At 53.7% G+C, this 25,342-nt stretch overlaps 1 protein-coding gene across 1 annotated transcript; it reads left to right on the top strand.

Annotated features, from left to right (window-relative positions):
- Positions 1-543: 543 nt before the first annotated feature.
- RP1L1 (RP1 like 1) lies at positions 544-24,594 on the top strand. Its single transcript, XM_069573742.1, has 5 exons — positions 544-1,140; positions 1,869-2,010; positions 3,895-9,438; positions 24,224-24,303; positions 24,571-24,594. Exons 1-5 carry the CDS (start codon positions 544-546, stop codon positions 24,592-24,594), a joined length of 6,387 nt encoding a protein of 2,128 aa, XP_069429843.1.
- The last annotated feature ends 748 nt before the right edge of the window (positions 24,595-25,342 follow it).

Below are 25,342 nucleotides of genomic sequence, written 5' to 3'. Positions count from 1 at the left end.
GCATTCGTAAATCCATTGAATTGTGTGGTTCAGATGAATATGGCTGCATTTTACCACAACTGCAGACTAGTTACCAACCTCTTGGGTTGCACAGGCAGTAAGTGGGAGGTGGGGGATGGGATTTTAATTCATGTCTTCTGATGCCAAACCTTTGCTCTTCCTTCTACTCACCAAACGGCTTTCAGGGTGGCTCAGTGGCAAAGAATCCACTTGCAATGCAGGAGATGCAAGAGACAGGGGTTCGATCCTTGGGTCGGGAAGATCCCCTGGAGAAGGTAACCCGCTTCAGTACTCGTGCCTGGGAAATACCATGGACAGAGGCGCTTGGCGGGCTACAGTCCACGGGGTCATAAAGAGTCGGACGTGGCTGAGCCGTAGTAGCTGCTCATCAGAGTGAACGAACGTGCCTCTCCAAGACAGGGTGGGGAAGATTTGGGGTGGAAAGAGGGTACCTCTGGGCCAACGCCAGGAGGAAACGCGCAGACCCTCAGGTTGCTGACTTTCCTTTCTCCAATCCCTTTCAGCTGCCTGGTCCTCCCCACCATGAACAGCACTCCAAGGGACGCCCCGGCCCCCGGCCACCGCGAGGACCTCCTGCCCTCTGTGGCCCGGACCCCCTCTGTCACCCAGGTCACGCCGGCCAAGAAGATAACCTTCCTCAAGCGAGGGGATCCCCGGTTTGCTGGGGTCCGCCTGGCTGTTCACCAGCGCGCCTTCAGGAGCTTTGGGGCCCTGATGGACGAGCTCTCTCAGCGGGTACCACTCTCTTTTGGGGTGCGCTCGGTCACCACACCCCGGGGTCTGCATGGCCTCAGCACCCTGGAGCAGCTGCAGGATGGTGGCTGCTATCTCTGCTCCGATAAGAAGCCCCCCAGGACCCCCGGCGGGCTGGGCCAGCCCCAGGGGAGAAGCCCTTCTGCTCAGCAGTTGAGGGAATTTGAAGCACCGGGAACAGCCTCTACCTGCAAAGGTCTCAAAGCCTCGAGGAGGATCACACTGGTTAAGAATGGGGACCCTCGACTCCAGCAGACAGTGGTGCTCAGCCACAGAAACACCAGGAACCTGACGGCCTTTCTCAGCAAAGCGTCGGACCTACTGCGCTTTCCTGTGAAGCATGTATACACGACCAGTGGGAAAAGGGTAGGCTGTCCAGGATACTGTTTCCTTAAAAAGTTGTCCAGATCTCAGCTCGAAACACTTAGATGGAACCAGGTGGTTATTCCTTTAAAAGAGGCACTGACACAATTGATGTGTGTGTGTGTGTGTGTGTGTGTGTATTAGTTGCTCAGTCGTGTCTGACTCTTTGTGACCCCATGGACTGTAGCCTGCCAGGCTCCTCTGTCCAAGGGGCAAGAATACTGGAGTGGGTTACCATTTCCTCCTCCAGGATATCTGCCCAATCCAAGTATCAAACTCAGGTCTCCTGTATTGCAGGCAGATTCTTTACCATCTGAGGCACCAGAGAAGCCATCAGACACAACTGATACTGTGTATTAAATAGATGACTAATGAGGACGTCCTGGCAACCCACTCCAGTACCCTTGCCTGGAAAACCCCGTGGATGGAGAAGCCTGGTAGGCTATAGTCCATGGGCTTGCAAAGAGTCAGACACGGCTGAGCGACTTCACTCACTCACTCACTGCACAGTACAGAGAACTCCACACAGTGCTCTGTGGTGACCCAAATGGGAAGGAAATCAGGAAAGAGAGGATGGATGTATATAGATGGGATTCCCAGGTGACTCAGCAGAAAAGCACCTGCCTGCCAGTCAGGAAACATGGGTCCAATCCCTCCCTCTACCTGCGCTTTGCTGGGCAGAAGGGGGTCCTGCAGACCAGGCCTCCTGACTCCACACTCTCCTTCCCCAGGTGGACTCTCTGAAGGCTCTGCTGCGAAGCCCCTCCGTGCTGGTGTGCGCCGGTCTCGAGCCCTTCAGACCGCTGGTGATGGAAGATGTCAGAAAAAAAGGAAGTGAACTTTCATCTGGGCAGACTTCAAGGAACAAAAGTGGTGAGCTGGGTCTGGAGGATGCCCAGTTTATTTGCACTGGATGGTGGTTCAGGAGGGCTGGGCAAATATCCTTTCTAGATCATTTAGGAAACCTGCCTTTTCATACCCGGGCATCTCAGTTCTCTAGAGGTCTCTCTTGCCCCTTCCTCCTTCTCATCACATTAACTGAGGTGGACAGTTGGCTGGGATAGGAGAGAGGGGGGTCTGGTATTTAAAGAGAGCAGAATTAAGAGGCCTTGAGCTCTAAGATTCTAGGATCTAAAATAAGCTTTTATTAAGGACCACAGTGGGTATAACATTATGGGCACGGTGAATCGTGGGTATGTGGCATTTGTGTCTTTCAAGAGTAATCACTCTCTTAGGCAACAGTGGGAATCAAACAGACCACAGAAACAAATCATAACCACGGGTCATCCATCCATCCATCAATCTATGCAGCCAGCTATATACCCATCCAAAAAGTCTACATGCCAGAGGTAGCCTTTGTTATTAAAAAAAAAATTAAAGCACTATCAACAAGTACAGAGCAAAAGTTCAGCAAAATTATTGAAATTACTATGGGCAAATTTTGGTGAATAATCAAAATAACACCCTTTGTGAAAAGCTATTAAGAGAATGACAACAATGGTTTCTGTGATTGTCCATGCCAAGTTCTGGACAGAGACCTGTCAATCCCAGCCACTCCCCTGGGGGAACCCTCAGTCTCACTTGATGCTTATGGAGGAGCAGAGCTCGGCAAACCTTCTCCTACCCAGCTGGACTCAAGGGAATCTGCTCTTTTGCTGGCCGTAGGCTCAGCCTCTACCAGCCACTCCCTCTTTGCCAAGTGTTAGCTCAGGAGATAAAATGAGAAAGTATTAGGGGTTTCCTTCTTTCTCAGGGTCACGTCTTTCTATCCCCAGTGACCCCCTCTTTTCCTCTTTTTCATGCTGAGGGACAAGTTTAGCTGTCATCCGTAAGAGTTGACTCATTGGAAAAGACCCTGATGCTGGGAGGGATTGGGGTCAGGAGGAGAAGGGGACGACAGAGGATGAGATGGCTGGATGGCATCACTGACTCGATGGACGTGAATCTGAGTGAACTCTGGGAGTTGGTGATGGACAGGGAGACCTGGCGTGCTGCGATTCACGGGGTCTCAAAGAGTCGGACATGACTGAGCGACTGAACTGAACTGTGTAGGCCCTTCCTTGCCATCATTTATCAACCCCAAAACTTGATGAGTGTTAAGATGATAAATGATAAATCACCACTAGTAATTGCAAAGCATCTTACAGTTATACAATCACGGGTGTATGCAGCAACTTACTGATTTAATTTCCTGCCCTGGGGGTGGGAGTGAAGAGGGCTAGAAGTTAACTCAGGGCACTGATGCTCTACAGCCCACCCTACTGTCTGTGAAGAACCTGCTCTGTGCCAGCAACTCTGAGGAAGTCTCATATGCACTGCCTTGCATCCTCAAAACAAACCTGCCAGATAGATCTATTACTTTTACAGTTCAGGAAAGAGGCTCTGCCAAAGCTCACACAGCTAGGAAGTGGCCGGGTTGAGACTGAACTCGGACTTCAAGTTCATCTCCCTGGGTTATACTGGTTCACCTCCCGGGAACTCTGCAAAGAGTCACTCTAGAGTGGTTTCTGTCCTAACTGCTGGTTTGGGAGGTGGCAGGGGTACACAGTATTATTGTCTGGAGAATGCCATGGACACAGGAGCCTGGTGGGCTACAGTCCATGTGGTCATAAAGAGTCAGACACGACTGAGATGGTAGCGTACAGAGAGGGGTGTACAGGCTGTGAAAGGCTCGTGACCTTGCCTCTTCTGCCCTGAGGCCCCCACCAGTGGCTCATTATCTTTCCCTCTTTTCTCTTGCTTGTCATTGTGCGCCAGGGAGCTGGGGGCCCAAGGCCAAACAGAGCGTGATCCATACACGGTCCAGGCTGGAGAACAGGCCGCGGCAGTTCTCCTTGATGTCGGAAAGGTCGGGGCACAGCGACCCCTCGGTGTGCCCGCATCGTGCCTGCATGTGCCCTGCCCCCGACAGGCACCCTCTGAACACTCCTGCCCGGCTCGGCCCCTTGGTGGCAGGTGAAGACATCGAGAAGAACGTGAGCATGAATGAGGATGGCAGCCTGTCTGTAGAGATGAAAGTCCGCTTCCACCTGCTGGGGGAGGAGCCGCTTCTGTGGTCCAGGAGGCTCGGGAGGGCCAGCACCCTCACCGCGACCAGCAGGGAGGGCCCCGACGATGGGGAGGCGGATCTTCATGGCTGTGTGTGGAAGGGCCTCTCTAGGGATCCATCAGAGCCTGGGGCACAGGGACTGGGGCCCTGCGAGGCGGGAGGGGTGGGAGCCTTTGACCAAGGCCAGCGGCAGCAGGGGTCTAGATACGAGATCTGGATGAACCCCCTGTACACCTCCCAGGGAGAGTGGTCGGCCTCTCAGTGGAGGTCTGGGCTGACCCAGAACTCCCACTCCAGGGCCCCCCGGAGCCAAAGGGTCACCAGCAGGAAAAGAGGGAGCAAGGACAGGGCCAGCCCTGCCTCCAGCGGCACACCCCCTGGAGGCTCTGAGCCAAGCTCCTCCTGCTGCTCTGGGTCCCTGGAGGATGCTGTGGCCAGCTGCGGCCCACATCTGGCCTCGGGGGCTGGGGAAGGCAGAGGCAATGGGGCAGCGCTGGGCTGCAGGGACCCTGATGGCTGCCTGAAACCCAGGACCCGCGGCCTGACAGATGCTCTTCCTGACTCCTGCGCGAGCGCCAGGTCTCATGAGGAGCGTGGCGAAAGGGACAAGCTGTCCCAGGGCCGCCCCATCAAGACTCCCCGGGGAGCCACCCAGCAGGGAGTTCTGGGTTCCCCCACTGTGAGCCCCTTGTCTATAGGGAACAAGGACCCACAGGCAGAGGAGTTTGGACAGGGAGCAGGGCACCCCCAGGCCAGAAATAGGTCTGGGGTGAGGCCAGCCTCGACTCGGGGCCCGGCTGCTTCTGGGGATGATGCGGGAGGCTACACCCCTCCTTCTGCCTGTGCCTCAGCCATGAGCAGGAGCAGAAAGCAGGAGAGCAGAGCCAGCACCCTGACCTCAGCCAGCATTTCTGTCTGCAGTCGAGGCACCCAGAGGGCCCGCCCCAGGGAGCACCACAGCCCTAAGGACATCAACTGCCCGCTCGACTCGCCTGTGTCCCAGCCAATGCCGGGGCCATCCAGCGGAGACAGGGCCCATCCACACGGCCCCCAACCCAGCCTTTCTGAAAGCCCACAGGGCACCTGGAACCGGGCCTCCTGGGACCCAGGGCCACCCTTCTCGGCCTCTCTTTATTCCCAGGACACACGCGGGCTAAGCAGCATCCCCATTACCCCTGGGAGCAATTCTGACTGTGTTTCCAATTTCCACCTCCCCGATTCTCCCTCTGCTGAGACCGAAGGGGGCCCTGAGTTCAGGCCGTGCTCACCGGCTCCCACACCTTCAAACACATCTGGCCCTTTCAGTGCCCCAGCTGATGGCCTGGGTGAAAAGACTGGGGGTGACAAATCCCAGCCTTCCTGGCCCTTGGTCCTGCCAGCTGGGTGGCCTGAGGGAGGGAGGCTGGGAGCACACTGGGGCAGCTGCTGTTCACACCTGGGCACATCCCTGGCTCACGGGTCCTCCTGTGGGACAATACAGATGATGCCAGCCCCACAGCCGCAGGGCAGCCAGGGGCCCTCCTCCAAGGCCTGCTGGGTGTGCAGCAGGTACTGTCCCACACCCCCCAGGACACGGCCCTCGGGCAAGAGGCATCCTTCAGGCAGCCGCAGGGAGGGTGACCGCAACGCTGACGGGGAGCCTAGTGGGGAGCAGGTAGGAGATGAAAAGCTGGATGCGTGGCCTCCGCGGCCCCCTGGCTCTCAGGGAGCAGCCTCAGGGAGAGCAGTCAGAGCTGTGAGAAGGGGCTATCCTCGCAGTGGTCCCCAGCTCGGGAGGCTGGTCCAGGGGAAGCTCTCAGGCAGAGGAGGAGGCCTGGAGGAGCCAGAGGAAGGTGGCGGTGAGCTGCTGGGAGCTCTGCCCCGAGCCTCCCCAGAAGCCGTGGTCCGTGCGTGGCTGAGCAACATCCCGGAGGAGCCCATGAAACACGAGCTGGAGGACAAGGGCGAGGACATGGCCGGGCATGGCCTGGAAGGCCTCCAAGAGGACCCTGTGGACAAACACTCCCCAGATGGCCTGGAAAGATCAGTCTGGGCCAGACAAGTGCCCCTGGAACAGGCGGCCAGTGAGGAAGCAGAACCAGATAAAGCCTTTGCAGCGGCTAGCAGTGCCGGTCCCAAGTCAGGAGAGGGTCTGCCTTGCCATGGAGTGTCAGAAACCCCTACAGAGGCTGGAACAGGCAAAGGAGTGGCTGTGGACGGTGGGAGGGGCCAGCGCGTGCTTCCCAGCAGGGTCTCCACCTCCTTACAGATCATGAAGGCGCTGATGGGGTCCCGGCCGGGCCGGCCCAGCAGTCTGCCTGAAGTGTCCCACTCAGCGGGCAGGAGACTCAGCCGCTCAGCCCAGGCCCTCATCACCTGTCTCGCCAGGCTCCACTTCTTTGATGATGATGACGTTGGGTCTCCCGCCAGCAAAGTGAGGTTCACAGACTCCCCTCGGTACCAGGAGCTCCTAAGTACCTTCCAGGCCCTGTGGCCAGGGAGTGGCCTCAGGAACGGTGAGCTGGAATCAGACCTCCGGGAGCTTGGCTGGCGCCAGGCCCTGCCGGCCCTCGGGCCCCACGTTGCAACCGAGGACTTCAGGCCCACATCCTCCTCTGGGGTGGATGTCGGCAGTGGTTCTGGAGGCTCGGGGGAGGGCAGTGGACCCTGCACCGTGGACTGCAGCCTGGTGTCCGAGAAGATGGAGCTGCCCTTAAGCATCTCCTGCCAGGGGCCTGATTCCAGAACCTCGGGGAACCAAGAAGTTCCAGGAAACCAACAGCTGAGTAGTTATGAGGCTGAGGGTGCTGCCAGTGAGGACGGGGCAGAAAAAAACGGCAGGGAGCAGATGCTGGGGGGTGACCCGGACCAAGGAGATAAAAACACAATGCAGGAAGAGGGGGTACAATCGGAGGAAATAAAAGAAGAAAAAGAAAGAGCGGAACTGCAAGCAGAGGGTGTCAGAGGGTTTCCGGAAGAGGAAGGAATCATGGAACTAGAATTGTCAGGGCCAGTCTCTCAGGATGGGGCTGGTGTCTGGGAAAATAAGAGCCTGCATGAAGAGGAGCCAGGAGACCCCACTGCTGTTGACACGCAGAGCTCTTCAGGGAGGAGAGGGAGCCCGCCAGAGCCCCCCAGGAGCCTCAGCGAGAGGTGCCTGGATGCCAGTGGGAGTCAAAGTGGCCCCAAAGCTGAGCCCCCTTTGGAGAAGTTGCTTGGAGCAGCTGAGACTGGCTGTGGGCAAACCCTGGACAAGCTCACCCAGGGGGCTGGTGAGAGGGCCACTTGCAAGGGCCGCAGGGGGTCTCTGATCTCGGACCCTGTGTGGGTGTCCAAATTGTTGAAGAAGATGGAGAAGGCCTTCATGGACCACCTCGCCGCTGCCACAGCCGAGCTCTGCACCCGCTGGGGCCTGCAGGGCGACCACCTGCTGGACCAGATGGTGGCCGAGCTGCAGCGGGATGTGGGCCAGCGGCTCCAGGACAGTGTGGAGAAGGAGCTTCTCAAGGTCCAGAGCTGGGCAGGGGGCATGGGCACGGGGCCGCCCAGGGAAGCCCTCCGCTGGGAGGCATCCCTGCAGACGGAGGAGCGCAGGCGGCGCCTCCAGGCCCTGCGCAACCTCTCGCCCTTCTCCGAGCAGACGCGAGGCCGGGAGGCGCCCTCCTTCTCCCTGGAGGACCTGCCGATCTTCAGAGGAGCCCTGGGGACCCAACTTGCAGTAGAGGCCAAGGGGGAGGAGTTTTGTCCCTGTGAGGCCTGCGTGAGGAAGAAAATTTTTCCCGCATCCCCAGTGGAAGCTGCGGGGTCAGCCAGCGCGCCCATCAGGAAGGCCTTCGACCTGCAACACATTCTGCAGGAGAAGAAAGGAGGGTGTGCTGACGGAGAGGCAGCGGAGGTGGGCCCCGCTGTGGAGAGGGAGGTGGAGCCCCTTCACAGGGACCCCTTGGGGACAGGCACTGCCCGGGGAACTGATGGAGACCCTGAGCTGGGATCAGGCCAGGGCCCCGGAGCAGAGGAGGGGGACCAGACCCTCGGCAGGGATGAAGAGCCCTGGGGGACAGAGGAGGAGGCGGGTGCTCAGGAGAAAGAGGGGGAAACAGAGCCCTGTGCAGGCAGCGACCCCTGGGAGGGGCTGGGGAGGGGGGAGCAGGGCATGGGTGGTGAGGAAGGAGGCCTGGAGGCGGGCTGTGGGGCTGAGGACACGGGGGAGCCTCATGGCCTGGGGGGAGGCGGCCTGGGTCCAGGCGGACGAGATGCTGGTGCTGAAACAAAAGAGGCCCAGGGGGCTGCAAGGGAGGAGCAGTCAGAGACAGGAGGAGGACATGGAGGTGACGAAGAAGGGGGCCCTCAGGTTGGCCTGGGAAGTGGCCAGTCCCGTGAGGCTTCTGGAGGCGGGAGCCCAACCCCAAGGACAGACCCCCCCCAGCAGAGGTCAGGCCCCAGGTCAGGCCTCTCTTCCTTCAGTACATCCTCTCTGGGGAACTGCTCTCTGCTCTCTCAAAAAGGCTCCGAAGATGAGCCGTGGGACGGATACACGAGGAGCACTGAAGACCAGGCCACGGACATCCCTGATCCAGAGAGAAAAGTCACAGGCAGGTACCCAGGAAGCTCCGCTTCTGAGCAAGAAGGGGTCCCATCAGGCGCCAGAGCTCCAGAGCAAGGGACAGAGGAAGGCCTGAGTCCAGAGCAGAGCAAAGAGGAAGGTCTGGCTCCAGAGCAGGAGATAGAGGAGGGCCCGGCTTCAGAGCAGGAGGGAGAGGAGGGCCCGGCTCCAGAGCAGGAAGGAGGGGAGGGCCCGGCTCCAGAGCAGGAAAGAGGGGAGGGCCTGGCTCCAGAGCAGGAGACAGAGGAGGGCCCGGCTCCAGAGCAGGAGGGAGGGGAGGGCCCGGCTCCAGAGCAGGAGGGAGAGGAGGGCCTGGCTCCAGAGCAGGAGACAGAGGAAGATCTGGCCCCAGAGCAGGAGACAGAGGAGGGCCCTGCTCCAGAGCAGGAGACAGAGGAGGGCCCTGCTCCAGAGCAGGAGACAGAGGAAGATCTGGCCCCAGAGCAGAAGATAGAGGAGGGCCCGGCTCCAGAGCAGGAGGGAGAGGAGGGCCCGGCTCCAGAGCAGGAGGGAGAGGAGGGCCTGGCTCCAGAGCAGGAGACAGAGGAGGGCCCTGCTCCAGAGCAGGAGACAGAGGAGGGCCCGGCTCCAGAGCAGGAGACAGAGGAAGATCTGGCCCCAGAGCAGGAGACAGAGGAGGGCCCGGCTCCAGAGCAGGAGGGAGAGGAGGGCCCGGCTCCAGAGCAGGAGGGAGAGGAGGGCCCGGCTCCAGAGCAGGAGACAGAGGAGGGCTCGGCTCCAGAGCAGGAGACAGAGGAGGGCCCGGCTCCAGAGCAGGAGGGAGAGGAGGGCCCGGCTCCAGAGCAGGAGGGAGAGGAGGGCCCGGCTCCAGAGCAGGAGGGAGAGGAGGGCCCGGCTCCAGAGCAGGAGGGAGAGGAAGATCTGGCCCCAGAGCAGGAGACAGAGGAGGGCCCGGCTCCAGAGCAGGAGGGAGAGGAGGGCCCGGCTCCAGAGCAGGAGGGAGAGGAGGGCCCGGCTCCAGAGCAGGAGACAGAGGAGGGCTCGGCTCCAGAGCAGGAGACAGAGGAGGGCCCGGCTCCAGAGCAGGAGGGAGAGGAGGGCCCGGCTCCAGAGCAGGAGGGAGAGGAGGGCCTGGCTCCAGAGCAGGAGGCAGAGGAGGGCCCAGCTCCAGAGCAGGAGACAGAGGAGGGCCTGGCTCCAGAGCAGGAGACAGAGGAAGATCTGGCCCCAGAGCAGGAGACAGAGGAGGGCCCGGCTCCAGAGCAGGAGGGAGAGGAGGGCCCGGCTCCAGAGCAGGAGGGAGAGGAGGGCCCGGCTCCAGAGCAGGAGACAGAGGAGGGCTCAGCTCCAGAGCAGGAGACAGAGGAGGGCCCGGCTCCAGAGCAGGAGGGAGAGGAAGGCTCAGCTCCAGAGCAGGAAGGAGAGGCGGGCTTGGCTCCAGAGCAGGAGACGGAGGAGGGCCAGGCTCCAGAGCAGGAGGGAGAGGAGGGCCCGGCTCCAGAGCAGGAGGGAGAGGAGGGCCTGTCTCCAGAGCAGGAGACAGAGGAGGGCTCAGCTCCAGAGCAGGAGACAGAGGAGAGCTCTGACTTAGAAGCTAAAAAGGTAGGGAAATGTCTCGCTTCCATAGAAACGAGGTTTAGAAACCTCCGCATGGACCGGACAGACTGCTTTGACCAAGATGACTTAGATTTCTAGAGAACTTCCTGGGAGACAGTCCTGAGTCAGAAGTTCGATCCACTGGAGATGCGCAAAGGACACAGGCAAAAGCCAAGGGTTTGCCAAGGACACGACCACCCCTCACTACTCTGGGTCTAAATTCTGAGGCACCATCGGCCCATCCACCCCCCAAGTGAGGGAGGGTCTCAGTCTGCCCGGCTATCAGAAGTCAGCTCCCCTCCATATGCCTGCTGAACCCAAGAGGATGGAACTGGCTGGCTGTGATCCAGGAGAGGTTTTGTTTGTGTTTATTTTTTACCAGCTAGTTTCCCTCCTTCTTTTGCCTATTGATCTCCAGTTATTTCTCTCCTTGGCCTCTCCTGGGCAATGACCTCACTCGACTTTGAAGTGCTTTTTTTCTAGTCTTGACTATATTCGGTGACTCTGGAGATATGAATGCTTGGGAGAAGAAGATAAATTCAGTGTCAGTGGACAAAATTTGTTCTCGGCTCCAAAGGCTGTGTCATATATATATATGCTTTTGTAATGAAAAATATTGGAAAATGCAAAAAAACAGAAGGAAGGAAAAGTAGTCACTCATAATCCCATCCCTTAGGGATAACTGATGTTAGCAATTTGATGCATTTCTTTCCCATCATTTTTCTAATTATTTGATAGTTGTGCTCATCCTTATAAACTTCCTTTTTTTTTAACTTAACATAAGAAATTCCCCTTTTAATCTCAAAATCTTCATAAACCTATTTTTAATATCTGAATAATGTCTTTAATGCCCAAATAATATGATACTATAAAATACTTTTTCACCATTTCCATTTGTTGACTATTTAGATGATTCCCATTTTTTTTCAATATATATGGGATTTTCCATATATGTAATTGTATGTATGTGTGTATATATATATGTATAAGTATATATATATATATATATATATACACAAATTTTTTTTGCCCCAAATGACAGATGATTTCCTTAGGACAGTTTCTGAGGCATGGAATTACTAGGTCTAAAGATACCAACTTTTTAAGAGTTCTTCATATCTTCTGCCAAATTGTTTTTCTAAGCATCTAAGTAGTACTAAATTATATCACCTTGCCTGCTACATTCTCATCTGTGTTTGGTAGAGTCATTAAAAATGAGAAATTCTTTGCTAATTTTATGGGCAAAAATAGTACCTCATTTTAAGGTGGAATTATTTTAGCTATATTTGATTGCTAATGAGATTAAAGAGTTTTCTAGTCTTTGTTAAAAAATCTATTCACACATAGATTATACGTGTATGACTTTTGCCCGTTTTCAGCTGGATTCTAGCTTTTTTAGATGAACAGATTTACATGTGTCCTTTATAATTTCAAAAATGTCCATCATTTTTGAGATTGAAAAAAAAAAATGCCCTTTCTCAGCACATTTCTCCAGCCTTGAACTGGGGCTGTCCTTGCTGGTGCAGAATCTCCTTCACAGCTTCTCACCAGCATTCCCGTCCACACGGGACCATTTTGTGTATTCAGAATCATTAAAATGAAGGTCTGTGCTACAAGAACAGGTACCGTTCACTGGTTGTTTAAATGTAAATATAAATGTAAAAAATAAAATAGATATGTTAATAATAGAAAATCAAGCAAATGTCGGGTGTCGGCTGTGTCCTCACACCACAGCCCTCTGTTCTGCTCTGTATCTGAGTGCTGGAGATGTTCTTAATTTAACATGATTATAAAAGTTCTTTTGGAGGTGAGTTTTTCAAGTTTTTACATCGAAAGTACATATGAAAGAGAATAAATGTATGTACCACTGAATCACTTTGCTGTATACCAGAAACTAATACAACATTGTAAATCAACTATACTTCAATTTTTAAAAATAAATATTTAGAAGTATATATATGTATGTAAGTGTATGCACACACACACACTTATGTATCTATGAACTGGTTAGGCTTCCCTGGTGGCACAGATGGCTGCAGTGCAGGAGACCTGGGTTCTATCCCTGGTTTGGGAAGATCCCCTGGAGAAGGGCATGGCAACCCACTCCAGTATTCTTACCTGGAGAATCCCATGGACAGAGGAGCCTCGTGGGCTACAGTCCCTAGGGTTGCAAAGAGTCGGACACTACTAAGCGACTTGAACTCACTCATCTTGGTCAGAAACTCCTCGTGAAACACATTGCCTTGTAAGCTTGGATTAGATATAATGGTATTTAGGACTGTCCAGACCTTGTCACTATTAGTGGACATGGAGCATCCACTGTGCACCTCTTCTGTGACCTGAGGTCCTCAGTCATTTCCCGAGAGATGTTTCAACCTCTTTGCTTCATAATCTGCTATCTCCTCAAGTGACAGAGACAACCACCCCAGCTCTTACTGACCCAGCACTTCACTAAAATGGCATGTTCGTCTCTGGTCAAGAGAAGAAAATGGGAAATGTCATGGGACTTGGAGATGGGTGGTCAGGCTCACGTCCCAGTGACAGCAGCTCAGTTTCAGCATTCGTGGAATGGCTACCTGGTGGTGTGCCTCCTCTGGGCCCGTTCTGCACCCTCCCTTGCTTCCACGCCCTCCCTCCGAGTCCCCTCCAGATCCCACCTGTTCCTTTATTCTTAGCAGGGTTTACAGAGCCCTGCCCTGTCCTCCATGTCCTCCTGGGTTAAATGTTTAGACCTGGTTGTGTGTGTGTGGGGGGCACTCATAGCTCAAGGCACCCAGTTTGTTATGAGGAAACCAGCTGAAGCCCCTACAGGTCAGGAGAACACCTAGCCCTCACCGCTACACCCCTACTTTCATCTAATCTCCCATCCTATCTCAGCTCATCGCACCCCTCCATCCTCGGCCCTGAAATCGCTGCTGCTTGTGAATTTTCCAAACACTAGTAACCCTTTCTCTTGAGATGGTGGTGGCCCACTGTCCTAATGACGCCCCCTGACTCATTGAGTATCTCCTCCTCAAGCCCTTCTCCAGCTCTGGCTTCCCATCCTTTCTGCCTGCATGTTGCATCCAAACACCGATGTCTCCTCGTTCCCAGCCCGCTGGTCTTTTTCCTTCCTCTCCCCAGAGGACCCTATGCACTTTTGCTGTTTCTGCTCCTTCTTTGGTCCGAAGACTCCCAGTGAAAACCCATGATCCCTTACTGCACCCCTGAAGCATATCCAGAAGATACTTTTTTGTGTTAATACACGGTCACCTGTTGCCGCTTCCTAGATGAAGAAATGGGTTCAGAGGGGAGTCACTCAGTGACATGTGGTGGATAGGTCCGGAAGCCATGGTCTGAACCCAAACCTGACACTTCTAGGCCTGGGTCCCTTCTTCCATGCAGCCAGGGCCTGAGGCGAGGCCTGATGGACTGCTTATACGCACCCCTTGGGCTGGGCTTCAACCTCCGGCTCCTCCCTTTGGATCGCCATTTCCAGGGGCCACCTGGGGGAGGCTGGGCTCCACTGAGCCCCACCTCTGGCCACCTTGCCTGCCCTTGGCTTGGGGGCTGACCTTCCAAGTTCACGCCTTGTCCCAGCCAGCATCTCCCTACTCCAGGGCTCACACCCCTTGGCCCGTTCCTGATAAACAAAGGCGAACTTATGGTTTTCCACCTGTGGGCAGCCTGGGAAACGCATTGAATATTTTTGTCAATCCCAGCAACTGGTGGTGCGGCATGCAGGGGCCAGCAGGTGAAACGCCCGGCAGCTCTGGGCCAGTCTGTTACCAGGATGAGAGGTCCCACCCCAGATGCCACGGGTACTACGACTGCTGCACTTTATGGCCGGCTAGACTGAAGTTCGGCACAGTGGATTCCCCAGAGCACAGGGTCAGGGCACACACAAGCATCTCTCTCCTGAGTCCTGACTCTCCCGTCGTATCCGAGAAGGAATGAGATGGCTCCCAGCCCTCCCGGCTGAGTTGGGAGCACCTGCCTCAAGGCGAAGGGATGAACTGGGTGACTTCTCAAAGCTTCATCATCACAGCAGTTCTGGGAAAAGACAATCTTGGGGTCAGATGCCCTCTGGGGCAATGAATGGAAGGTGGGAAGGATGAAAGTTGGAAGTGACTCATTTTCTTGGAAAAGGCTGAACTCCGCATCCCATTTTGCTCTGCCCTAGCTTGGCGAGCTCTTCCTTGCCCTGGAAAGACAGGCCCCGACAGGACAGATGGCTCCAGAAAATGTTGGGGACCCGGAGATAAACGGAATGCTTTGCAGATCCTCTGTCCTACCATCAAGGAGCCGTGGTCTCTCTTCCCTTATTTGGTTTCAGCCTTCTAAGCCCACCTGACCTTCTCAAATGCCTATCAGAATCAAACCCACACAAGTTCTGAATTTAAGGGATGAGGGTGAGGAGAAAAAATAGCTACAGAGTAAACTATTCCCTTTTGCGTCTGGAGCTGTTCCTACTGTTCTTACAGACAGAGATTATGGCTTGTGCGATGGATCATTGCAGTCACATGTCGCAACAGCAGAAGCTCATTGTGATAGGGTTTCCCCATGTTACCCAGGCCTGCGCTGCAGGGCACACTACATACCGGGACCCTTGACATTTGTTGGTTCTTCTATCCAGCCTATGATGAGCAGCTCTGCTGGGCCAGGCCACGTGGCAGCTGCTGCGGACGCAGAGAGGAAAGATGGCCCCCGTGAGTCCCACTCCTTGGGCCTACTGTGGCCCCTCCCTGGAGCTCAGCAGTCAGCAGGGCTGCCCTCCTGATGGGCAAGCGAAAAACAGAGCTGTATTCCTGTTCTGTGTGCCCACGGGCGGAAGCGATAGCGAAGACCCAGACGGTGGCTAAGGAAACTGGGAGATGCATGGACGTGGATCCGGTGTCAACCATAGCAGCAGAAAGGCCAGTTTGCCTGAGTTGTTTTGACTAGGGGCAGTGGTGGTCTGAGTGTTCTCCAGGAAGAAAGGACAGGAGCCAGGATGGGGTACATTCGTCATGAGCTGAGACTGGGGGTCAGGGCTGTAGAATAGGGGTGACAGCAATTAGGAGAAGCCTTCAGGAGTCATGTGGTCTGTTGGGGGAGGGTGTCTTTGGGCAGGAGGGAAGTAGACAGTCAGAGAAATGCTGCCTGGTTGAGAAGGAGACTGCTGACCCCCAGGCCAATGGCCCGAGAGACGCCTGTTCTGGAAGGAGGGAGAGTTCTATTAGAATAGAGGCGGGTGGGAGTGAGAGTCTTGGGATCTCCCCAGGAACTTCCAGTGAAATAGGCTGGAGCTTCGGCCAGCACAAGGGCGGGCGTCTTCCCTGCCCCAGCTGCTCAAGCAGGACCAGAGCTCTGGTTGGCCCGGCTCACAGCTGCACTCAGCCAGTAGGTCCCCGAAGCACAGGAAGGGGCGACAGAAGGTCTAAGAGAGGTGAGGGCTGCCGTCGGACTGGGGAGTCGCTGGGTGGGACTGGAAGAGAGAAGTGGGGACCAGCAGGACCTTGAGGTTCCTTGGGGGAGGGGTCCCAGAGGGGCGTGGTCTTCTCTAGTCCGGTGTTCGTGTCTGGAGACAGTCCGGGTGGCCTTCCTGGCTGCACTTGGTTTCTAGGCCTGGCTCTGTCCCTAACGTCTAGTCCAGTGCTCTGAGCTGGGGCATTGGAGGGTCCAGACATCCCCTCCCAGTGGAGCCACAACAGATGGGCCAGAGGAGGACGGCTGACTTCCCACCTTAACCAGAGATGCTCGGTTTCTGGGGCGGATGATGGTGACTTGTCGGAAGAACACTGCTGGTCTCCAATTCTCTGTGTCCCAGGAGCCAGAGGCTTTTGGACCAGGAAGACCATATACCCAACTCCATCTTCGTTCTGCCATTTTTATCTCTGTGTTGTTCAAGAGATACAAGCGCAGAGGTTCAGAGATGCCCACCCTGGCCCAAGGTCACACAGTGGGTCGGTACAGAGTCAGGCCTGGAAGCTGAGCTCCCTGGATTCGCAGGCATGAGTTGATTCCACAAAAGAAGAGCCTCAGAGCCCAGGCGGCGCTGCCTCCTCTGCCCAGGTGGGTGGAGAGTCGGGCAGGTAGAGCAGCATCGCAGCCTAATTAGAAGCTGTAGAGGCGCGGGGACACGGGGGGCCCTGCTCGCACATTAGTGCCCCCTCCATAGATCACAGGCACGCCAAGGACATAATAAATAATCTGCCCAAAGGTTTTAAAGGTAAAAATCAGCAAACCATTAATAACGTCCCCGCCACCATATATCACGCTGAAACCTTCCCATTATGCTGCTCCCTGAGCCAATTCGCATTTTCTGGGCTGTTGTATCTTTTTTTTCACCCCTTCCCTTTCCGATGTGCTCTGAAGCCCCTTCCCCACAGCCTGTGGCCCAGAGGGAGGGGAGTGTGGAACCTTCTCAGATTTAACATCTGGGATCTATTCAGGCGTGCGGCATGGAACCCATGTCTCTGCCTACATTTGTCCTTTTAACAGACGGGGTGGAGCGCGCCTACCTCCCTGTGCCCTCAGCCCAGCTTTCAGTAGGAATAACTCTCTGCCCTCTTCTCGGAAAGGCCAAGGAGGCTTAATTATTGGGTTGGCCCAAAAGTTCTTACGGGTTTTTCCGTATCATCTTAATGAAGAACGTGAGTGAACTTTTGGGCCAACCCAATAATTACTATAACAGAGTTACTTTGTTTTATTTTATTTTTTCCTGTGTCTATTCCCTAAGCATTTACTTCCTTTCCTTTTTCGATGGGGGTATAGTTGCTTTACAATGTCGTGTTAGTTTCCGGTGTACAGCGAAGTGAATTGGCTATATGTATACACGCATGCATGCTAAGGCGCTTCAGTTACGTCCGACTCTTTGCGACCCCGTGGGCTGTACATCAGGGGGATTCTCCAGGCAAGAACACTGGAGTGGGTTGTCATGTCCTGCTCCAAAACGTATACATAGATCGCCTCTTTTTTTAGGATTTCCTTCCCATTTAGGTCAGCACCGGGCACTGAGTGGAGGTGCCTGTGCTATCCAGCAGGCTCTCACTTGTTCCCTGTTTTATACATAGCAGTGTATCCGTGTCACCCCCATAACAGGGCCACTTTGAATAAGAAAAGGGCTGATGGGTTCACTGTCCAGCCCTTGGTGTCTCTGCAGAGAACTCGGGTCTGGCTTGAATGTTTGGGTGAGTTGGACGTGTTTTATACTTAGGAGGTAACCTGTGTTATCAGGAGCTGGAGTGAGGAAAATTAGGAGGAGAAAAGCTAGGCCAGTGGCCTGCCGGGCTGTGGTGTGGGGGCGGTATGGGGCTGTGTGACCACATGTGAAGGATCCAGGAATGCGTCCAGCATTGGCGTGTCACCCCCATTTGGCTTTAACTTCCTCAACTGAGTTAGGAAAGACAGCCCTTTGCTGGGGCTGAGGGCCACCCTGCATGAGTTCTCTGAAGGGCGAGTGGGTTGAGTGACTCCCCATCTGCCTCAGAGAATCAGTTTCTTAGATGCGGACACCGAAAGCAGAGGAGGAGCTCTGTGCTGACTGCTAGCTGTCTCCTGGGAAGGCACCCATGGGACCACCTCAGGGGGTGGGGCCTCCCATCCCGGCTCTCTGTCAGTGAGCTCAGTGGGGTGACTTAGACCAGCCCCTCCCCTCCTCCAGGCCCATGTCCTCATCTGCACACCCTAGAGTCCCTTCCGGCTCTGACGCTGGGCTGAGCGCCCTCCTTGAGCTTCCCATCAGAGAGCCAGGGCCACGTACTTACCGGTCATTCTGCAAAATCTCTTGAGTTGTCCTGGGTCCTGAGTCCTGGGTCCATTCTGCGAGCTGCCAGCCTTGGCCATTTTTGACTTTGATTGAGACACACACCTCTCTGTGGCTTGGGGATTCTGTTCCCATCCCCCTCAGTCCCACAAAATAGACTGTGGGGCTCTACCAGACCACCCTTCACACACAAGGGGCCCATTTTACAAAGCACAGCCTGGTTTCCTTAGGCCTTCAGAATGACCCAGGGAAGAAGCCATACAAAGTCTGCTGTACCCATTTGATGGATGGAAAAACTGATACAGACAGATGGATAAACAGGGCTGAGAAATCCTCCAGTAAAAGGCCTCTCATGGAGAGATGCTCAGAGTGTAATGGACGGGAGCCGGGTTCTGAGAGCCGAGGGGACAGATGGCTGTAAGGTGAAGCTGGCCCCTTCCCATGGAGGAAGTGTCCTTCCCTGGAATATCTTGGGGTTTGGTGTAAACCATGTACACTGTGTGTGACTCTAAGTGGGCATCACATTTTACAGGAAAGACTCGATTTCCCTAGGCCTGGAGTGACATTCCAAGTTGACTCTACAGGGGGGACTTAAAACCAGGCCCCCGAAGCCAAAAAGGAGCTGGGACCCCCTACCAGCAGAACTGTGCTGGCCTCCTCAGGCCCTGGCAGGTCCTCCTGCAAGACCAGCATCCTCCTGTGACTGGTGGGACTTCCAGGATGGACCGTCTCATCCTCCTTGTGTCCCAAGTGAGGGCTCCGTCTAGTGCAGAGTCCCTGGGAGCAATCAGTAGATCCTGAAGGATCCACTGGTAGATCCCTACGTCATGCCTTCCTTTATACCCACAGTTCGCCCATCTGCCACCCCCTACTCACCAATCATGTGTTCTGGCCAAGTTACCAATGTCTCTGAGCCTCAGTTTACCCATCTATCAAAATGGACCCGATGCCCACATATTTAAGTGGCTATGAGAATTAATTGGTATGATAACTGTGGATGTGCCATACTGAGTATTTAATAAATCAATTATTCTTGGAACAGGTTGGAAATGAGTTGTCGGGGAGGGGGGGTGGTGCAGAGGCTCCTGGAGTTCAGCCATGGGAAAGAAAGCATATTCCCACTGGAAGGGAGTAAACTGGGGAGGGTTTTACAAAAGAGAGTGCATTTCCTTATGTTATGTCCCTGGATGTGTTCCAGTGTCTCCTAGTTTATAGTCTATGGGAACTTGAATAGGATTTGTACCCTACTGTTGTGTGAAAATTTTATAAATCTCAGTTATGTTAACTTGCTTCATGGTGCTTTTCAGGTTCACTATATCCTTTTACTTTTCTGTATATTCATTCCATTGATTTTTTAATATTGAAATTCCAACTAAAAATCTTGATTTATCTACCTTAAAAATAATTGTAATTTACAGTGGAACTATACACAACTTCGCTTCTGTATTTTCCAAGTCTCCTATACATATCTTATCATACTTTTATAATTAAAAATAAAAGAGAGAAGGAGGAAAAGAAAGGAATTTTAGGGGTTTATTCCACTAATAAGTATGAATTATTTTTAGATATGTATAACAAGTTCGTGGAAGTCACACTTACCCTAGAACTTCTATCGTCTACACTTTTAAATGCACAAAAGTTGTTACATAAATTATCTATTGTTGTAACTGGATAAAACACAAATGGAGTTACTGATTAAAAAAAAGAGAGAGTGCATTTGATCAGCACTTTGACTAAAGAGAGCGGCTTTTGATGGAGGCACTGGGAGCTGGGCTGGGGCGATTCCAGGGGGAGGAAACAGAATGGTCTGAAACCCAGAGGTGTAGAAGGCAGGGAAGATCCTGCGTGGCCAGACCTGGCACGCGGGGGAGGGAGGGCTTTTGGTTTGGATGCCTGGCTCCAAAAGTCCTGGTCGTCGTCACCTTGGCCCAGCGCCGCTGCCGAGGTGGCAGCTCTGCTGATGGAATGCACTCTCCCAAGCAGCTGTCCTGAGAGACCCTGCCCCCCACGCTGATCCCTGTCACCGTGACAGACCCCCAGTCCACTCTTCTCAGACCTTGATGGATGGTCCCCATGCTGGACTGCATACATCTCCGTCTTCTCCAGAAGCTGTGACACGAGTAATTGGTGTCACCTCTGTTGATTGCATGCCAAGGGCTGACAAAACAGTCCCTAACAGGGAGCTCCGGGGCACTGGGCTTGATTGTGTGAACGAGGAAACCACAGGGGACTGAGCCAGCCAGTTGACCCAGGGAGAGGCAGTCGGCCCGGCTAGACCGGCGGGGGTCAGTGCCAAGGTATCCTGTCCCCTGACCTGGAGGATGTGCCGGAATCCTGCAAAACTGGGGCAGCACAGTGTTCGAGAGCTGCTGGTTCGCCCCCAAGGCTGAACTGGGGGCTGGACACACACCTCTGATCATCGCAGTCCACGCTGCTCCAGGGCAGGGCGGGGGGTACAGGCACTCTCAAGGAGCAGCCCTGCCTTCTGCCACAAAGAGGCTGTGTTCCCCAGTGCAGGTGATGTGTCTAAGGTTAAATGAGTTTTATCAAGAAATACAGGTGTTGGCAAGGGGAGGTACTGGGGGGAGGGGTGGGCTCAGGAGGGTAAAAGCCAGGTTACCTGCTCGTGACCCGGTAGACCCTGTGCCATACCAGGCCCAGCTGGACTGAGCTGGGGCCTTTCTAGCTTCCTGGGCAGGGAGCAGGGAGGGGAGGGGCCTCCCAAATGTCTCATCTTTCACAAGAGGATGGAGGCCCCACCCGGGGAACACAGCTTAGCCTTAGCAGAGAGGTGGCAGGCCGTGAACCAGGAACTCACAGAGAGCCCCTGGGGGTGTGGCCTGGGAGGGACACCTACACCCCGCTACCCCATCCCTGGCCAGAGCTCCACCGAGACAGACAGATAAATCGGCTACCTGGGGATGATGGAGGGCTACCTGGGGGCGGGGCCAAGTGTCCACCTCCATCCTTAGGCACCTGTGCTTTAGAATTTTCCCTTAAAATTCGGCTGACTCACATTTCTTTAATAATTAATGAGCGCTTCCCAAGTGGCGCTAGTGGTAAAGAACCCGCCTTCCAGTGCAGGAGACATGGGTTCTATCCCTGGGTTGGGAAGATCTCCTGGAGGAGGAGGGCATGGCAACCCATCCCACTAGTCTTGCCTGGAGAATCCCATGGACAGAGGAGCCTGGCAGGCTACAGTCCAGAGGGCTGCAAAGAGTTGGACATGACTGAAGCAATTCAGCATGCACGCACTCAATATTTACTGATGTTAAGCATCTTTTCATGTTTCTTGGTCATCTATATTTCTTCTCTGGAGAAATGTCTATTTAGGTCTTCTGTCCATTTTTTGATTGGGCTGTTTATTTTTTTGATACTGAGCTGCTGAGTTGTTTGTATATTTTGGAAATTATCCCTTGTCAGTTTCATTTGCAAATATTTTCTCCCATTTTAAGGGTTGTCTTTTAGTCTTGTTTATGGTTTCCATAACTGTGCAAAAGCTTTTAAGTTTAATCAGGTCCAATTTGTTTGTTTTTATTTTCATTACTCTAGGAGGTGGGTCAAAAAACATATTGCTACGATTCATGTTAAAGAGTGTTCTGCCTATGTTTTCCTCTAAGAGGTTTACAGTATCTGGCCTTACATTTAGGCCTTTCATCCATTGTGAGTTTATTTTGGTGTGTGCTGTTAGGGAGCGTTCTAATTTCGTTCTTTTACATGTAGCTGTCCGGTTTCCCAGTATCACTTACTGATGAGCTTGTTTTCTCTGTTGTATATTCTTGCCTTCTTTGCCTTCTTGATCATACGGGTACTGGTTTATCTTCTGGTTTTCTACCCTGTTCTATTGGTTTATATTTCTGTTTTTGTGCCAGTTGATACTGTCTTGACTACTGTAGTTTTGTAGGATAGCCTGAAGCTGGGGAGCCTGATTCCTCCGGTTTTTCTTTTTCAAGATTGCTTTGATTATTGGGGGTCTTTCGTGTTTCCATACAAACCGTAAAAATTGTGTTCTAGTTGTGTGGAAAATGTCATTGATAATTTGATTGGGATTGCATTGACAAGTAGCTTGTTTTGCGTAGATAAGGTATCACTTCACACCAGTCAGAATAGCCATTATCAAAAAATCAGTAAATGCTGGAGAGGCTATGAGACAAGAGAATTCTCCTGCAGTGTTGGTGGGACTGTAAATTGACACAGCCACTATTGAGAATAGAATAGTGATTCCTTAAGAATTTAAAAATAGAACTACCATAGGACTCAGCAACCCCACTGCTAGGCACATACCCTGAGAAAAGTGTAACTCAAAAAGATACATGCAGCCTAATGCTCACTGTAGCACTATTTACAATAGCCAGGACATGGAAGTAACCTAAATGTCCTTCAGCGGAGAAATGATAAAGATGTGGTAGGTATATACAATGGAATATACTCAGCCATGAAAAGGAAAAAAACTTGCCGTTTTCAAAGATATGGATGGACCTAGAGACTGTCATAGAGAGTAAAGTAAGCCAGGAAGAGAAAAACACACATTGTTTAATATCGCTTGATAGTGAAATCTAGAAAAATGATACAGATGAACTTATCTGCAAAGCAGAAATAAAGACACAGCCATAGAGAACAAACATGTACACTAAGGCAGGACCTGAGGGTGGGATGAGTTGGGAAATTGGGGTTGACTAGTATACACTGCTGAGACTATGTGTGAGATAGATAGCTACTGAGAACCTGCTGTATAGGGAAATCCACTCAGTGCCCTGTGGTGACCTGAATGGAAAGGAAATCCAAAAAGAGGGGCTGTATGTATACGTACAGCTGATTTGCTTTGCGGTACAGCTGAAACTAACACAACATTGTAAAGCAACTACAATAAACTTCAATAAAAATGAATTTTAAAATATTTGGCTTAAGCCACCAACAGTAGGGGGCTTGGGTGGGCCTGTCTCAGAGGCCTCCTCATAGAGCCTTTCATGAGTGGCCCCCGCCTGACCCTCGACAAGCTCTGAGATGCAGGATCCTGGAGCCTGGATGTTTCCAGCCCCTTGCTCTGAGTTCCCTCCCTGATGACTTTGGATGAGGCTTGGTCTCTGGTGTTAGTATCAGAAATAACACGTTGGTGTTTTTGTTTGTTGTTATTTTGGCTCCTCCCAAACAGCCTGTGATGGGGATGCTTCTCCTTCCTGGTGCTGCGCCACTCGCCCACAGGGGCCTCAAGGCAGGCTCTGTTGCACCCTAACCCTTTCTCCTGGCTCCGCGGAGCCTCTCTTCCTCTGTTTCCCTCCACTTCGTTCTTTGTTTTATCCTCTTCTTTTGTCTGCATCTTGCTGGTTGCTGTACATCTTTTTCATACTAAGGCTGAGCTAGGCAATGAATAAATAGACACAGACTCAGTAGCCACAGTCCGGATTTAGAAAAGAGATAAATACCCTCAAGGCACCTCACTTAGCCCCTGGACCACCTTTGAACCTCTCCAGTTCTGGCCCGGGGAGCTCTGATCACACACTTTGCTCCAGCTCTGCCACATGCCGTGAGCCATAAATGAAGTGACCGTGACACCTGGGATGTTCCAGCGGCCACTCCTGGCCCGGAGCAGAGGCGGCTCCTCTCAGGATGACTTGCTCAGCAACAGCAGGCACTCATCCCCCAGCAAGACAACTCAGCCTCATTCTGGACAAACCCCCAGGTCTTCATCTGCTGCCCCGCTGGCTGGTCTACCTGCAGAACTGGAGTCCTGCGTGGGCACCCTTCACTCCACACAGGCGGGGCCTGAGACAGGCTGGAGAGTAGACGAGGGAGTCAGAGGTCGTGGGCCTCCGGGTGTCAGAGCTGAGATCATCCAGGAGCCACTCTGCCCTCACTGCAGCTGTGTGATGCTTACCCTTCTGCCCTGGGGAGGCTAGAAGGTCCCTTCTTGGGGTAATGGGCTTGGAGTAATTCCCTGGCCCCAGCCACAGAGAAAGGGGTTCTCTCAGGGGTGGGAGCAAGGCTGAGGCTGCCCCCCTCTTCCTGGGGCCCTGGGGTCCCCACTCTCCATCCCACCACGCAGTAGTCCCCAGGCTGTCCCTTGGGACCTGCAGCTCCTTCCTCCATCGTGCTTGGCCTGGGAGAGTCCCTGAGGCCCACTCATTGTCCCGCTCCTGCCACTTTTCCTCTGCCTCATTGTTCCTGTTATCAGCATCCTACACGCCGCAGCGGCTGCACAGGAAGGCATGGCTGCTGCTGAGGCTGCTGCTGAGGCCCAGGGACAGGACCCAGGTGTGCTGGTGGCGGGTCTGCCTGCCCAGTTGGGTCCCCCAGGCTTGCCCCAGAGCCTGCAATGGGATACGTGGCAGACGACTGGGCTCCTTGGCGGGGGAGATCTTGGTTCTCGGTGCTTAGGGGGAAAGACAGGAGATTCTGGGCCTGCCCCCACCCCCCACTTCCAGCTGTCATATCTGGAGTCTCAGGCAGCCTAGCCAAGCTGCTCCACCAAGGCTGATGCCCTGCACAGTCAGAATCTCGCGTCTGTTCCCTTCTGTTTAGGTGCAGGCCCGCCTGGTTTATTGACAGGACCAAATAAAGCTGAGGAAATGAAAGCATGTGAAGTGCGCAGTTCAGATTAGAGCAGGCCTAATAAGGCAGATCCTAGCCAGAGTGTTTTGGGGGAAGAAGGGGCTAGAGGGAGGGAGAAGGAATCTTGCTTTTGGTCTGCATTGTGTTAGAATATTTTAGGCTTCTCAGGAGAGCTGGGGTGGTACGCGTGTGTGCTGTCTCACCTCAGTCTTATCTGGCTCTTGGTGACCCCGCCACGCTCTTCTGTCCATGGAATTCTCCAGGCAAGTATATTGGAGTGAGTTGCCATTCATTTCTCCACTGTATCTTTCCAACCCAAGTCTCCTGCATTGCGGGCAGATTCTTTACTGTCTGAGCCACCTGGGAATCCCGGGGTGGTATAGATTTAGCAAATAAAGCGAAAAGACACCCAATTCAACTTGAATTTTAGATCAAGAAGGGTTTGTAACATGTAAGTATGTCCCCTGCAATGTTTGGGATGGATTATTAATAATAGATTATTCTTTGTTTATCTGAAATTCAAATCGAATTGAGCATCCTGGATTGTATCCGGCACCCCTACAGAAGACCTTCTGCGGGGTTCAGAATGCTGCAGGGAGGTCGTTGGGATGTTCAGACAGGACCGGGAACTGCGGGGGACGGGGGGCGCGGGGAGGCAGAGGGACCTTCAGATCTTTCTCATCCCAGAATCCTCTGGGAGAACTGCAGGCTCGAGGTGGTTCTCCAGGGCACAGGGAGGCCC

Source organism: Ovis canadensis, chromosome 2 (genome assembly GCF_042477335.2).
Source record: "Ovis canadensis isolate MfBH-ARS-UI-01 breed Bighorn chromosome 2, ARS-UI_OviCan_v2, whole genome shotgun sequence".
Lineage (NCBI taxonomy): Eukaryota > Metazoa > Chordata > Mammalia > Artiodactyla > Bovidae > Ovis > Ovis canadensis.
This window is presented reverse-complemented; position numbering and strand designations above follow the sequence as displayed.